The sequence below is a fragment of the Penicillium psychrosexuale genome (assembly GCF_028828465.1).
Source record: "Penicillium psychrosexuale strain IBT 29551 chromosome Unknown utg000004l, whole genome shotgun sequence".
Lineage (NCBI taxonomy): Eukaryota > Fungi > Ascomycota > Eurotiomycetes > Eurotiales > Aspergillaceae > Penicillium > Penicillium psychrosexuale.
The window spans coordinates 911,147-926,080 of NW_026643189.1; the positions used below are offsets into that span (position 1 = coordinate 911,147).

Sequence of the window (14,934 nt, forward strand, 5' to 3'; positions counted from 1 at the left end):
TGCAGATTTGGTTTTCTAGGTTCCGGATTGTTTTCTCGCGTTGTCTCCCCCTTTTGTTCGAGGACTCCCAAGGTTGACAGCAGCCCAACTCATCAGCACTGCGGAGAGGGCCAGCACTACGGAAAGAGGGTCTAGTTCAAGGCTTATCCCGGTCATAACACGTCTGGAAAGCATCCGGGCCAATGTCACGACATTGAAGCGGATCGGTCGGTCCGTTCGCATCAACGGGCATTCCAAGGTTATCATGCCTCCATAGTTTGGCTTCACTTCATAGGCGGTGAGAAAGGCGATGACAATGGCTGACACATCATGCGTGGCGTCGTGTGGCGCAGACATGTATCTGGAGTGGCGCAGCCCTTTCTGAGTCAGAAGCTCGGATTTAGGGGGAGACTACCTAATCGGGATGGTCGTTTTTCTCCGCTGTTCTACCCCATGTATCTTTCTTCGCCCCTCCGAGCTTTAGGTTCCTCGAAGGTTCGGAGATCATCGTTTAATGCATCGTTATCACCGATATATTGCTCCATTGGGACGAATTCTCGGCCCCGAGCTCTGCTGGCGTGCAGCTGGTTAGGCAGCGTTGTACGTATACTTCCAGGGTGGCGGTTTACACGGCTGCCTGAGTGTATAACCAGTTGTATATAAAGATCATGTTGCTTCCGTGCATACCTAATATCAGATCAAGTGTCTTCACTGTTCTTCGCTTTTCTCTCTCGCCTTTTGATATCTTCAACGTATCATTTTCTCGCGCAAGTCACACATCTTACATCAAACTACTACTTCAAGATGGCTTCCATCTACCAACTCAACCAACCTACCAGTCAGTTTTGGGACTTTGTCAACGGCAATCTAGAGGACCATCCTTTCTTTGCTCCTCACGGCCACCGTGGAAACCACGGACGTCGTGGACGTCGTGGATGGGATAACCCTCAGCAGAGCGACAATACCACCCGAGACGCTGAAGCAGGTGAAACCACTGAGCCCAACGCCGACATGGAGAAAGACGAAACGTCAGCATCGGACTCCGACTCCCCAGACAACAACCATCGCTGCGACCACTGCGGAAATGGTAAGGGCAAGTACGGTAGCCGTGGAGGTCCCGGCCACCACGGTCCAGGCCCATTCCGTGGCAGAGGAGGCAAGGGCAGACATGGACATGGCCCTCACGCCGGGCCCTACGGCCACCACGGCGCTCACAGCACCAAGGAATTCTCACGGGACTCTGAAACACCCCAAGCAGTCGGTGAGCTCGCCGACGCCTCTAAAGAGAACATCGAAACCTCGGCATCGGACTCTGACTCTCCTGACAACCACCGCCACCACGGCCACGGCCGCGGCGGAAAATTCAAGAACAAGGGCCATGGAGGTCCCGGTCACCATGGACCAGGTCCCTTCCGCGGCATGGGTGGTAAGGGAAGACACGGCCACGGCCCTCACGCCGGGCCTTATGACTTCCACGGCTACGGTCATCGCTCTCACGCCGGACCTTACGACTTCCACGGTTACGGCCACGGCCCTCACGCAGGGCCTTATGAATTCCACGGTTACGGCCATGGCCACCACCACGGTGCCGGTGCCTTCGGGGGCCCTGGACGCGGTGGAAAGGGCTGGCATGGACATGGATACGGACACGGTCCCCACGCTGGACCATACAGCTTCCCCGGCCCCCACCACAATGGCGGACCCTTCGGTTTCGGGCCCCGTGGACAGGGTCACCCCCACAAAGGGGGCCGCGGCAGACACGGCGGACCTCCACCTCCTTTCGGCGGTCCATTCGACTTCCTGCGCCAGCTCGGTGCAGGACTTGGCTTCCCTATGAATGCGCCTACCGCAGAGGGTGTTGACTTCACGCCCTCCGTTGACGTCTTCGACACCCCCGCCAAGTACATTGTCCATGTCTCACTCCCCGGAGCTAAGAAGAGCGATCTCAGCATTGACTACGACGCTGATGAGTCTGTTCTGCATCTGTCGGGTGTTGTTTATCGCCCCGGTGTCAATGAGGATTTGCACCAGGCTCTTGTTATGGAAGAGCGCGGTCAGCACGTTGGTGTCTTTGAGCGCGAGATCCGCCTTGGGACTCGTGTTGTCCCGGCTTTGATTATTGTTGATGGCATCTCCGCCAAACTGGAGGATGGTGTTTTGAATGTTACTTTGCCGAAAATTGTCCAGGAACCTGAGGTTGGGAAGAAGAAGGTTTTTGTGGAGGATGGTGCCTTGGAGAATGAGAAGGACGCCATGGTCGTCGATGAGAGGACTCTCACTCCGGTGGAGTCTGAAGGAAGCGAAGTTGACGATGGTGAGACCAGAGAGTATGTCAAGGTTCCTGTGCAGTGAGCACAGGTCGAGTTTCTGGGTTTCTGAGTTTCTGTGATTTTGGGTCAGTTGGAGTTGGAGTTATGAATTTTTGATTTCCCTTGTTTAATATTTGAAATTGTTTACTAGTTATGGGATAATGAATCGCTGCTCAAGGTCGAGTGGCATAAACACCAATTTTGCTCTTGCTGTAGGCTCCTGTAGACCAGAGTAAATATTTATCAGTATGTCTAATTTAGAATGAATAAACAGTCCAGATCTAGAGGAATCTAGTTCGGATTCAAGGCTATGGGCTATGGTTGCGATGGTTATTGTCACGCCGAGTGCTGTTTCCTAATATAAAGTCCAACTGTGTACCCCAATTAGCATCAATTAACTAAATTTCTCTCAATATTCAACTCGTCTTATTCCAAGTGATGCATTTGGGCGCGTTCATTGTTAACCCACGCAGTTCGTAAACCTCTCTGTGGCATTCCTTTTATTTCCTTTATCTCTCGCAGACAGCTTGCCGTTCAGATTTCCCTTTGTTGGCCTGCAGGGATGCTTCTTCTGCTTTCTGGTGGATGAGATCTGATGGAGCTATATAGAGAGCTTCATGGCAGTAGCTCGATCATCATCATCCATCCACTTCAATCTTCACATTTCTGGTTGATCATCCTTTTTCCTAGTCTGAAAACTATGTCACCAAGATGTCTATATATATATCTGAGGATACAATACTTCCCTTTCAGCCGCTGTCATCCTCACCATCTTCTCCAGCGCTGCGACCGCTCACTACGATTATCAGCTCATCATCAGCTCATCAAGCCACCATGCTGCCAGCATCGTGACAACCAAAAACCCAACCCGGACTAGGTTGGGCCCGGAGTGAAGTACCAGCATGGTGCTAGATTTCCGCACCCAACGCATTGGGATCGGCAGAATAGGTATGTCACGGTCCTTGTTTTACTCTGTAAAAACACCACTAACTCTCAACTCACACAATCTAGAGCTAGCTTTAAAGATTCCCTAGCACAGTTGACTCTCCGCGCATTTGATTCGGCGATATACCTAAACCCTAAAGACACAGACGGCCCGGTCGACCTCATCGCTACTATTAGCCGCGGCTAGAATAAGACCCCCTACCGCTTCCTTATAAATGAAAACCCCACCGCTTACGCCTTGGTCTACATGCCGAGCACCTGAGCTTGGTGTCAATTAAGAGGACAACTACGCCCCTCGTAAGAGGAGATATGGTCTCTTTTCTCTTACATTGCGCTGGTAAGTGAAGTGAAGCCCCTGTCACCAAAATCGGACTGGGAGCGTTTGCTAACCACATCTCATCTTAGATCAGCTTCATGTCTACAAGAGGCGGGCAGAAAACAGCCCAAACCAGATAAGGGGCAAAATAAGTGCGACGCCGAAGATGAGCCCTTGCCTTCTGGGAAGCGTCCAAAGGATCCTTGCTCGAGTCCATCTGGTGAGCAACCGACAGGTTCTTCCTCGTCGGAAGAAGCTGCACCCGGAGTTTCGGCACGTAGTAAAGCAGCCAGGGATGCGGTATGTTGATCGAAATGATCTGTGATATATAATGCTAACTTTACATCTTTAGGTCTTGGCTCAAGATGGGAATAGATGTGTTCTCTCGAAGTTCGGTTTACATGGGTTACATATATCGCACATTCTTTCGTTCGAGTTGAACAACGGCTCTATGCGTGAAACAGACTCGAACATAACCATGGGTGGCTTCATCGTCCAGTTCATCTTCTTCGGCTTCTTCGTGATGTTTACAAAGAGCTTACACTTCCGCATCTCGCGTCAGTCAATCAATCTCCAGATCGCAGTCAGATCGTGGTGGCCGAAGTGATCCCCGCATTGATGGTTGGGAACTTAAAGAGCGGCTTATACGATACAAACAAAGCCTAGTCCGGAGAGATCTGGATGAATACCCGCGTACGAGCACCAATCGATTGGGATCGGACATGGCAGCAGTCGAAATCGACAAAGATAGAGTACGGCCCGTGAGCTTTTCATGTACATCTTTGATGGATTGTCGGTGATCTCTGATACCTTTGACGAGCATACCGAGCATTTAACCTTTATTCTAGGTGTGCTTGAGAAGCACGGAATCTCCTTGGAACCCAAGAAAGCCTACGTCCCCTTCCCCGAGGTCTCACTTTTGGGCCAGCGGGTAGACGCGTTAGGTATGACTACGCCGGAAGACAAGATCAAGGCCATCGCCGGTCTAGAATTTCCCCGGACGTTACGTCAGCTGGAGACATACCTCGGTATGACCGGCGCTTTGCGTCAATACGTGCCTCACTATGCGAAGAAGTCAGAACCACTCCAGGTCATCGATAGTTTGTGTCACCCGAGGTGATGCATACTAAAATGAACTTCTCATCAAACCGTCTTCAATTCTCATCTGAAATTTGATCATTTTTAACGCTATGTAGAAAACGGGTAATCGTGCCAAGCGCCCAAAACACGTCCCGTGTATTGGTGCGCCCCACTCAACGATAATTTTCACTCAACGATAATTTTATTGAAATAATTCCAGTCAACTCAATATTTACAAGTAACCACCTTGACTATCCATATACCAATTTCCATGATTAGGATTCCTTGCCAACATTGAAGCTTCATGCTCAGCCTCAACTAAATCCCTAGCCTTTTGGGCTTGCTGTTCAGCTTCTAACTTCTTGGCATGTTTCGCCTGGAACCGCTCCAACTTTTTAGAATCGGCCGTTCGCCTATCTACTATCTTCTTATTTGCGTAGGTTGGTGCTAGTACTAAGCCCCGTGTGCCAAGAATCGATCGTCTATTTTTCTTAGCTTCCGCATTTGATCTGGAGATGCCAGCCTTTTTTAATTCTGCTTTAAGAATAGCGACCTCTTAGGATAAAAGTAGATTTGCATCTATACTTCGCCGAATATACTGTCTAGTTACCCGAGATTGGTTGTTAATCTTCTCTAGATCACGGACTAGCTTAGTATTAAGCCGATTGACCCGATTGATTGTATTAGGTAGTGAATTGGTAACTAAGCTTGAGATCTTAGGTAGGGGCGACGGTATAAAGAACTGTAAGGGAGACCCTTTGTTATCGATAGCTTTCTGGCGTAGTGGGCTAAGAATAACCTCTAAATCTAAAGGGTAAATACCCCTAGTTCTAAAAGAAGCTCTAATGATTCTTTAGGTAAAAGTTTAGGTCCGAACTTTTTAAATTATCTAGAAAAAATCCCGCTTTTTACAGGCATTTCTACCCTATATAATAGCCTTATTATTCGCTGTACAAAAATGATACTTAAGTGTTTAGAATGCTTGACTGTCTAGCGGTTGATAGAAATAGGTTATATAGGGTAAAAAGAAGAAGGGGATAATAAAATACTGGTTATAAAATTTAATGAACTTGATTGTTATATAGGAGTGATGGTTATCTATAAGAAGTAGGCGTAGTCTACCCTTCTTAACCTAGGATATTAAGGCTTTATGAAAAGAATAAAGCTATTCGAAAGTAGTATTATTATCAATCCAGCTATTAGGTATAGGTTTAATTCAAAAATCGGGTATTTCAATATTTTTATACCACTCTTCTATATATAAAGAACCCCTCGGTAAAAACCAGGGTAGTATAACCTAACTATCGGTACTTATACATTTAATACTAGTAATTGATTCCTTTTAACCACTAGTCTGATTAGTAAAATTGATATTAGGTATAAGCACCTTTTAGCGTTTTCCTTGGCTAATTTGGTAGCTGGTTTCATCCTAGTTAAAGATCTCGTTTAGTAGAAAGTGATGCTTTTTGAAGAGAAGATCGAGGTTATTAAACCAAAGAAGTAGAGGGCCGTATTACTTACTATCTACCCTCGATTTTTCAGACATTTTTGGAAGCATATAGGGCATTATAGGTAGTAGTCTTTGTATATACCGGTAGACCCAATTTAGGCCTACTATCTAATCGCTTCCAGCGCGGCGTAGAATTGAATTTGCAACCTCTTTAAGAATTGAATTAGGAATTGCTATATTACCAATATAGAGAGTATCAATCCATGTTCTCAATACTTTCTCCTGAATTGGGCTCAGGGTCTTTTTTAGACTAGCAGCAGTGGTTTTAGTCCCGCGCCTGTGAATGCGGGCGCGAAGCCGTTGGTATGGAACCTCGAATTCCCGCGCCAATTGAGCGATATTAGGTTTTTCGGCTTTATGGTAAGCATGAACAGCCTCTAAGGTTCTATCCTCGAGATTTTCAATTTGATCTGCCATGGTGGTAGGGTGTAGGATATTAACAAAGTAGGTGACGAAGACTAAAATTATCGTTGAGTGAAAATTATCGTTGAGTGGGGCGCACCAACACACAACATGTGTGTTGGGCGCTTGGCACGATTATATGCAACTTTTGCCTAATCGAAACAGCAAATGATCACAAAACGACAAACCGTAAGACACAATATCCAATCATTAGATGCCATAAATCATATCATCGTAATCTGGAGTCCATACTAGGCCGCAGATCGTAACTTTTCCGCATAGTACCATTGCTTAATCCACCATATAGATCAGGCCGCCTCGAGGCCCCCGTGCCGCGTGTAGAAACAGGTAGCAGACCACCACCATATTCCACATCGACACTCCTCCTCATGCGCGGTAAACTCATAATTTTGTCCATCTCCAAAGCCTGGAGCGTTTCCTCGCTTCGTTCACTCTTCGCAGAAACCTTCGCAGAAACCTTCGCCCGGTTAGACAGCCAGCGTCGACTTCCCACGCGGAAGAAACCCCCTATATCATCAACCGTGAGAGCAACCCAGACAAGCGGGATGGAGATTGCAAAGCCAATACCAAAGGTATACTTTGCCACATAGCCGAGATTCAAGCTCTCGAATTCTTTCAGATTGATCGTGAAGATGGAGGCGATAAACGACAACGGCAGGAAGACAATAGTGACAATAGTGAAGACCATAATTGTCTTGCTCTGGCGGGTTGTACCGGCAGCCTGATCACGGGCGAAGCGGGCCTCGAACGCATTCGCGTGTTTCTGCTTGAGATCGAGGAGGTCCGTGATGGAGTGGTAGATGCGCTCGGCTTGTTTATCCATGCGGTCAATGTCCTTCAGGTGCATGTCGATCATGCGCTGCTGGTCTTTGAACCGTTTCTTGACTTCAAATTGGGACCGGTGCTGGCCTTGGTAGGTCTCGCAGACGACTTCTTGGAAGTCGAGCAGAACGTTGTTCTGGTGCTCTAGCACTGTCCGGATCATGTTCAGCTCGTCTCGGATGTCCTTTGTCTCCGCTAGGAGATTGGTTTCCTGTCCGATGTCCAGGAGTCGGTCGACGAATAGTGGCTGGCCGTCCTCGTCGCAGTAGTTGCTGCTTTGGTCTTGCTCGTCGGTCCCATTGCAGGGCTTTGGCGGAGAGCTGAAGGAGCCGTTCAGCTTCCGGTGGCTTTTCAGCCACTCTGATGCCTGTCCGGAGGCGTGGTTGAATTGGTTAAAAAGCACGGTTTCTTTGTCCGTGGCTATACCGATGGATGACTCGAACATATCCAGGAACTGGTACTCCTCGTCGCCTAGGCGGTGTCGATCGAAGACTCCCGAGCATCGATTGGTGATTATCATGGCTAGATCATAGACGGATTTGACAGGGTCGCGGGTTTTGGAATTGATATCCTCGATAATCCCATCCAGCACATTAAGCGGGTCATTCTTGGGCTGGTCCCATCTCTGCGGGAAGGCCGTTACAATCAGATTCGTGCCTAGAACCCACATCCACAGTTGATCCACCATGAATATCTTGGGATCTGCCCCCATTCCAGGGCTTTTTGTTTGGTACCGGTACACAACTTGGTCCTGGTCACGGCTCTTGGTATCGATGTTCGGGTAGAAAAACTGGTCGAGTGTTCGGCGGACATGGAGGGAGGTCGTCGAGGATGATAGATGCGCATATATGAGCATTTCGTCTCTCGTGCGCGTTCTCTTTATCCCCTTGGGTACAAAATCCAGCGTTTCCGCTCGGGAGATTGCATCTTGCATCTGTTGTCTGCGTTCCGTGGTCTCGAAATGTAGATACGGCATGAACACGCAGACATTACATGCAGAAACCAGAGGGTGCGGATCTTTGCAAAAGGTTGATGAAGACAGTGATGACCTCTGTTTCTCGCCCTGGCCCGACTTCCCCTTCGTCTCCTGCTTGGGAGTCCCTGGTACGCTACCCGACTTGCCGCGCTTCTGATTGTTTTTGTTCTTTTTTCCATGCCCTTCGTCGTGGAAATAAGAATCTGCCTTTTCAGGCTTGCCGCCTGTTCCTTTTTGCTTGCGGGCAGGGCTATCCATGGCCCTCACCTGCCCATTCTCAGACGCAGGCTCCTCCGGTGTCTCCTCTTCATGTCGCCGCAGCATCGTCCGCGGAGTATTCTGACACAACGGTCGCATAAAGTGCGAGTGAGTTCTTTGGCCCCGATGCTGATAGTTGAAAGACTTCTCCAGCCCCTTGAACCCATCAACATCATGGGCGCCCTCCTCAATAAAAGACTTGGTAAGCAGAGCTTCCACCCACGCCATATTGTTCGCCGGTAAGTGAATCCACCGGAAATCAGTCCCACGACTATCAACCGGCACAGTGGTAACAGCCTGTTTCCTAGGATTCTCCGGATCCCTCCCATAAAGCAGATTAAACACCGACATGCGCTTAACCCGATTCTCATTATGGAAGTTTCCAAAGTCAACAACAGTAGCATCGAACGCCGCACAAGCCTCCTTAACACCATCAGACAGACTGTCGACATTGTTAAACGGCGCCAGCAACAGCACAATATCCTTCCGCTTGAACTGCGCCGCGCGCAGAAACGGGGTACTGCCAAAATTATCCCTAACCCGACGCTTCAGATCAGGCTTCTCAAGAAGACACTGCACGACCTCGCGATGGCCGCCCTGCGCAGCAAGATGCAGCGGCGTAATGCCATTCAAAAGCTGTGCGTTGATATGCGCGCCTTCGCTCAGCAGAATCCGCACAATCGCCTCACACCCCTTATCACAGGCATTATGAAGCGGCGTCCAGCCACCATCACTGGCAGCATTAACCGCCGCCTTGTGTGCAATCAGCAACTGCACGATATCCGCACGGTCATGAGCCGTAGCAACATGCAACGCCGTCTTACCACGCAGCTCCACAGCATCGATCTGCGCCGGTCCCAGCCCCCGCACCTCCCCCTCTTTCTCCCCCTCGCCAGCATTCCTCGTCAACAACATCTCCGCCATCCTCCAATTCCCCGTCGCACAAGCCCAATGCAACGGCGTCCGCCCCAGCTCATCCTGCCCCGCAACCCCATCAATAGCACACTCTGTCCGCAACAACAACCCCACAACCTCCTCCCCCCACCCCCACCGACAAGCCCTATCAGCGGCGAGGTTATGCAGCGCGTTCCGGCGGCGCAGATCGCGCTGGTTCACATCCGCACCACGCATGATAAGCAGGTGCAGGATATCGGCGTGGTTCTTCCACGCGGCGGTCATGAGTGCCGTGCGGCCTTCTTTGTCGGCGGAGTTGGGACAGGCGCCGTGGTCGAGCAGCAGACGGACGATGTCGTAGTGGTCGCGCTCGACGGCGCGGAGGAGGGGTGAGGCGCGGTTGGAGGGGACGTCGGTTTTGGCGCCGTGCGTGAGGAGGTACTCTGTTGCGGCGATGCAGGCTCGTTCGGCGCTGCGCATTAGACCGATGCGGAGGAAGTTGTCGTTTAGTTGGTTGTACTCGTGGGCGAGGGCTATTGTTTTTTTTAGGGAGTCGATGTCGTTGGATTCGGCGGCGCGGAGGAGCCGTGGCTCCAGGCGCTCGTGGCTGTCGCTTGTTATGCTTGAGGCTGGCATTGTGGTAGAGGTGTGAAGTAATGAGGGAGTTGCGATATTAGATTATATATATGGCTGTGTATAGATGTATAGGGTGTCGTTAATCCATTGCTGTCGTTTTTTGTGTGAGTTATTGAGACTCTTCGAGTTTTCCCTCCCCGGTAGGATAAGCGTTTGGGGATGGATGGGGAGGAGAACTTGGAACAAAGCTAGACTTGAATGAATCAAGCTCAAGCGCCAGCAGATGGCCCTTTTCCCGGTCTGGAAAGGATCTGCGGGCATGAAGGTCCTTCCTTTTCTCAGCCCCAATCCTACGGGGGATTTTGTAACCGACGGCGATAATGAGGCTGTGTGGCTGATCCGCTCGTATCGCTTGTTTTAGTGGGTTTGGCCCCAGCATATGCATGTTTCAAGATTTGACTAGTTGGATCCTTTGGGAGAGACGACAGAAATTTCTATAAAAGCAGGTGAATCCAGAGTATGGCAGCCTTGGAAGGCCCAATATAATGTATGTTGTAGGTACGGAGTAGAGCCTGGTAAACATAGAATTAAGAATCTGGTACCTCAAGCCGTAACCATGGATCCGGGACAACTCAATGGCCAAGGAACTACAAATCCAAACTATACACAACCGGTAAATCTCATACAAATTGTACAGACATTAGAATCTATATTTCTATCGGGCACTTTCCAGTCACAAACTACGGGGGATATGGCGGGGAATCCAAGGCGAAAAGAAAAGGGAAAAATTAAAATGACAAGGTGAAAAGAAAAAGAAAAGCCCCCTCCTCCGGAGATGCTGATGCCGATATGCTGATAATTATGATGTGCTTCTCCCATGCATGCCGCCCCCGATGAATTAAAAAGTTCTTGCTTTTTGTTTTCGCTTCCCTGTGCATCGCGCCGATCCCGCCCAGTAGTTTATGTCACAAATGCGCCTATCAACAGAAAAATGAAACGGTCAAGAGTGTGGAAATCAGAGGCACAAAACGAGTTTGGATTCTGAATATGCAGACCGCATCGTAGTGCCATGCAATCTAACCATAGAGAGAAGACGCAAGACAAATGGTATCTAGTGCTTCTTCTTGTCCTTCTCCTTCTTCGGGACTTCCTTGAGAATATCGTCGAAACTCATGTTCGGGTTGAAGCGACTATTCGGACGTGTGGGAGGCTCGATAGGGGCAATTCCTGCCGGGAGGGGCAAGGCTTCCAACCCAGGGTAGAATGAGTGGCGATGCTGCTCGGCCCGTTGGGCAGCGGCAGGCGAGCGCGTTCGTGGAATGGCTGGAGGCGGGGGCGTGAGCCCACCAGGGACCATAGGGTAGGGATCCGAAGAAGAGCCAGCCGATGATTGATGGCCCGGGTAAGGTGATGATATAGAGGACTCCTCATCATCGTAGGTGGCGTCTTCCACCATAGGTGGATCGAAAAGAGCGCCCGCCTCGGCCCACTGCTCGGCGACTTGCCAGCAATGACTGCGGCGGTATACACCTTCCACTCCGTTGATGACTACGTCCGATGGCATGCTAACAACGCCAGCACCACCGGCAACTCCGAACCAGCTGCGAGCAGTCTTGGTGTCATTATGAATCCAGGGAGCACCGCCACGTGGAGCAATGCAGAGGAAATACTCCACGCCCTCGTTGAAGTGGACTTCAGGGACATCCACCACCAGCATGGGCAGAGCTTGAATGACGGCGTAGAGGAAGATCCACTGGCCACATCGGAGGTCGGTAATGTCATTAGCATTCTTGCCGTGCGCAGAACGACGCTCGAACTGCATGAAGCTCTCGATGAAAGGAGTGGGTCGCATGGCCTCCCGGGTATAAGATCCCATCAGGATAGCATTGATGTCGGAGTCCTTGAGCTTTTTGACGCTCTGCTTAGCCTCCTTCTTGGCATCCATCGGTTTCCGATGTAAGGGCTGCAGTGAAGGTATCTGTGGAATGTCGAATGGAATGGGAGGAAGTACTGGTGGTGTGCTGCGGTCATATTCGGAGAGGACCTGTCGCAAGGCACGAATGGTCATTTGCTTGTAATCAGATGAATCTGTCGTGTCATTGCCCGCGCCCGAAACATCAATTGTACGCGTCGTCAGAGACGTGCGGTCAACCATCAAATCGTAGAGATCGGTGAAGTCGTGGTACAAATCCAGAAGGAGAAGACGGTTGAGTCCGTTCTCCTCAAACTCGTTCTTCTTCGACCGAGCCTTGGGCGGCCACGAGCCGTACTTCTCTCGGTAGTAGTGGATTGTAAAGCGGCGGAATTCATGGAATCCCGTCCTCCAGTTCTTGAAGCGTACAACCTTACTTTCCGGAGAAGTAGTCGAGTTGGCAACACCCGAGAAAACGGAGGGGAAATCGAAATCTTCCAGTTTGCCGTAGAGACTCCGCAGACGGGTGTCCAAATCAATGAACGCGCGCTCCATGCGTTTCTGCGTGATAGGGTGGATGAAGGTATATTTAGGGCTCCGCAGTTGCTTGAGCTCATCCAGCTTTCCCACACCATGGACAAAGCCCTCGACGTACAGCGGATAGTAGCGCAGACGCTCACCCAAGACGATGGCCTCGATCGTCTTCTCCCTGCTTCGACGGACATCTGCGAGACGCAATTCTTCGCAGTAGTTGCTAAAACTTGAGGTGGCAGTCTCACCAAAATTGGACGCATCCAAGTTGGAGAACTCAAACCGGGCCAAAAGGACGGCCACGTCCATGAAAATAGAGAAAAGGGTGGATGACTTGGGTGAGGCGATTAAAGACTGGCCGAGCAGGAACGCGAAAAGGTTGCGGAACAAAAGAAGAGTCTCTGTGTCCTCTGGACCGAGCCTTGTTTGTGGGTTGGACAAATCGCAGTTCAGCGGAATGGGGAGATAAAGATGGAGCTCCTGCACTTCCTCGGGGGTATCTTCGAATGCCATCCTTTGGCTTCCCGCACTGTCATTATCGTTGTCATTTTCGGGCTGACGGTCCACCGGTGACATAGGGGGAGACATAGGAGACCCAGGATTGAGTGACATCGTTCTAGTTGGCTGCTCAAGGCCGCTCTTGCCATCATTTCCGCGGGCTAGAAAGGTGAGAGAGGGGGATTCGGCAAATATGGTGGAATCGACCTTGAAAGACGGAGGGTGGCCGGTAGTCTGAGGGAACATGTACACATAAGTGTCACCTTGCTCGTTCCACAGTTCCTGGATCTGGAAAGTGATAAGAAATTATTAACGTTTGCACCTCAAAACAAGTAATTTCGCGTCTGCATACCTGTTCTCCTCTGGACAATGGACCTAAATCATAAACAACCTTCTGGTCCAGTCCTGCTATCCAAGCAGCCGGAAGCATTGCAGCAGGCCGCTTGTCGGTTGAGCTGGCGCGCGAACGACCGGGCATCCAGCTTCTGCGCTTTGACGGTGTGCTAGGGCGGGAATCTGGGTTGGATCCAGGGATAGTCAACCCTGCCGAGCTGGAGGGCCTGCTCATATCACGGCCTCTGCTCTGCGGACGGCCAATGGGCGAACTCGGCACGCTGTTGGCCAGATCCTGGTTCACCTCCAGCAGTGACGGTGGTGGGGGTAGGCTCTCCATATCGAGGCTATCGGGCATGGTCCTTGGCTCCGAGGCATAGACGGCATTGGGGGTTGAGACATGGCGAGTGGGTTTTGAGCTGCTCCGACTTCGTTTGTCGCTAGCGTTTTCTGATGAATTCAACACTGGCGAAGACGCAACCGAGGATTGGGATTCCCGATCTTTCGATCCCAGCGAGAACAGAGACGAAATCCGCTTCGCCGACTTAACGGGAGCCGACAACATCTTGGGTGATAGAGATGTTGGGAGAAGATGAGTGGTTTTTTTTTCGGGGATGAGAGCGACCCGGAGGTAGAGAAGGTTAAGCCCGCATGTGAGCCCTGGGGGAATGAAGTGTGCTTGGCAGGTGATGGGGGGAGGCGGAGGTTTAGGGGGTTGTGGAATGGATCGGCAGGAGGGATTGGAAGAATGACAGGAAACCTGACACCGTTCACTGACGAGAGGCGAAAAATTAGAAAGGAAGAGAATGACAAAAGGGAGAGAAGCTCAGGAGAAAATGAGAATAAAAGGCACAAAAGGTAATATCGGAGCCTTAATTTTTAGATTTCACTATTATTTCACGGTTTTAATAATAATTTACGAATACAACATACATGCCAGATGCATAATACGGCCTATTGCCAATAATAGAACGAGCACGATGAGACGAGTGGTTCCCCGGCTGTGCATGTCTTGGATGTGGAGACCATAAAATACGCGATTTATAGAAGAGAGGTAGGTAACCATATTCAATTGCGTTATAGGGAGTGTAGGAGAAATGGAAACTATATCCACGTATATCAATTGTGTATACATAGGTTGGAGTAAACAAATAACTGTACAAAGTGCTTAGGGAGCATAACCCACCTTGCAAGGACCCAATAAAAGCCTTTATATAAAACACGATCATGCCGCTGTGATCCGACATAACTGGGGATACCAGGGTATGCACCGTATTTAAGAAAATCAGTAGAAAATAGTAGGGAGTATGACGAGACGTACAGAGTTCAATCCGACAATATCATAGTTGCCCTCCCCCGTGTAAAATTTGATGGCACAGTCGGGAAACTCGCGACCGAGGGTGATAGTAGAAAATCGAGGGAACACGGGGGTTTTGAGGCCGACGCTTCTCAAGAAGTCGGAGTTAGGGTATGGGGTGTTGGATTGTTGTGCACAATTTGGCAGTCCCACCCATCAATTACGGCGGTTTGGCCGAGTGGTCTAAGGCGATTGAGTACGTTTCTCTACTCAGA

At 50.1% G+C, this 14,934-nt stretch overlaps 7 protein-coding genes across 7 annotated transcripts; 2 read left to right on the top strand and 5 right to left on the bottom strand.

The window, feature by feature from the left end:
* Positions 1 to 15: 15 nt before the first annotated feature.
* On the bottom strand, positions 16 to 336 carry N7518_006134 (uncharacterized protein; the record flags this gene model as incomplete). The annotated part of the gene is made up of 1 exon (XM_057187061.1): positions 16 to 336. One exon carries the CDS (start codon positions 334 to 336, stop codon positions 16 to 18), a length of 321 nt encoding a protein of 106 aa, XP_057038764.1.
* Positions 337 to 783: 447 nt separating this feature from the next.
* N7518_006135 (Hsp20/alpha crystallin family protein) lies at positions 784 to 2,331 on the top strand (the record flags this gene model as incomplete). The annotated part of the gene is made up of 1 exon (XM_057187062.1): positions 784 to 2,331. The coding sequence occupies one exon, from the start codon at positions 784 to 786 to the stop codon at positions 2,329 to 2,331; it is 1,548 nt and encodes a 515-aa protein (XP_057038765.1).
* A 1,990-nt stretch (positions 2,332 to 4,321) lies between these two features.
* Positions 4,322 to 4,669, top strand: N7518_006136 (uncharacterized protein; the record flags this gene model as incomplete). Its single annotated transcript, XM_057187063.1, has 1 exon — positions 4,322 to 4,669. One exon carries the CDS (start codon positions 4,322 to 4,324, stop codon positions 4,667 to 4,669), a length of 348 nt encoding a protein of 115 aa, XP_057038766.1.
* A 192-nt stretch (positions 4,670 to 4,861) lies between these two features.
* N7518_006137 (uncharacterized protein) lies at positions 4,862 to 6,175 on the bottom strand (the record flags this gene model as incomplete). The annotated part of the gene is made up of 4 exons (XM_057187064.1): positions 4,862 to 5,184; positions 5,617 to 5,761; positions 5,877 to 5,926; positions 6,151 to 6,175. The coding sequence occupies 4 exons, from the start codon at positions 6,173 to 6,175 to the stop codon at positions 4,862 to 4,864; spliced, it is 543 nt and encodes a 180-aa protein (XP_057038767.1).
* Positions 6,176 to 6,243: 68 nt separating this feature from the next.
* Positions 6,244 to 6,556, bottom strand: N7518_006138 (uncharacterized protein; the record flags this gene model as incomplete). Its single annotated transcript, XM_057187065.1, has 2 exons — positions 6,244 to 6,288; positions 6,356 to 6,556. The coding sequence occupies 2 exons, from the start codon at positions 6,554 to 6,556 to the stop codon at positions 6,244 to 6,246; spliced, it is 246 nt and encodes an 81-aa protein (XP_057038768.1).
* Positions 6,557 to 6,770: 214 nt separating this feature from the next.
* Positions 6,771 to 10,148, bottom strand: N7518_006139 (ankyrin repeat protein; the record flags this gene model as incomplete). The annotated part of the gene is made up of 1 exon (XM_057187066.1): positions 6,771 to 10,148. The coding sequence occupies one exon, from the start codon at positions 10,146 to 10,148 to the stop codon at positions 6,771 to 6,773; it is 3,378 nt and encodes a 1,125-aa protein (XP_057038769.1).
* A 1,051-nt stretch (positions 10,149 to 11,199) lies between these two features.
* N7518_006140 (uncharacterized protein) lies at positions 11,200 to 13,927 on the bottom strand (the record flags this gene model as incomplete). The annotated part of the gene is made up of 2 exons (XM_057187067.1): positions 11,200 to 13,317; positions 13,382 to 13,927. The coding sequence occupies 2 exons, from the start codon at positions 13,925 to 13,927 to the stop codon at positions 11,200 to 11,202; spliced, it is 2,664 nt and encodes an 887-aa protein (XP_057038770.1).
* Positions 13,928 to 14,934: the final 1,007 nt, after the last annotated feature.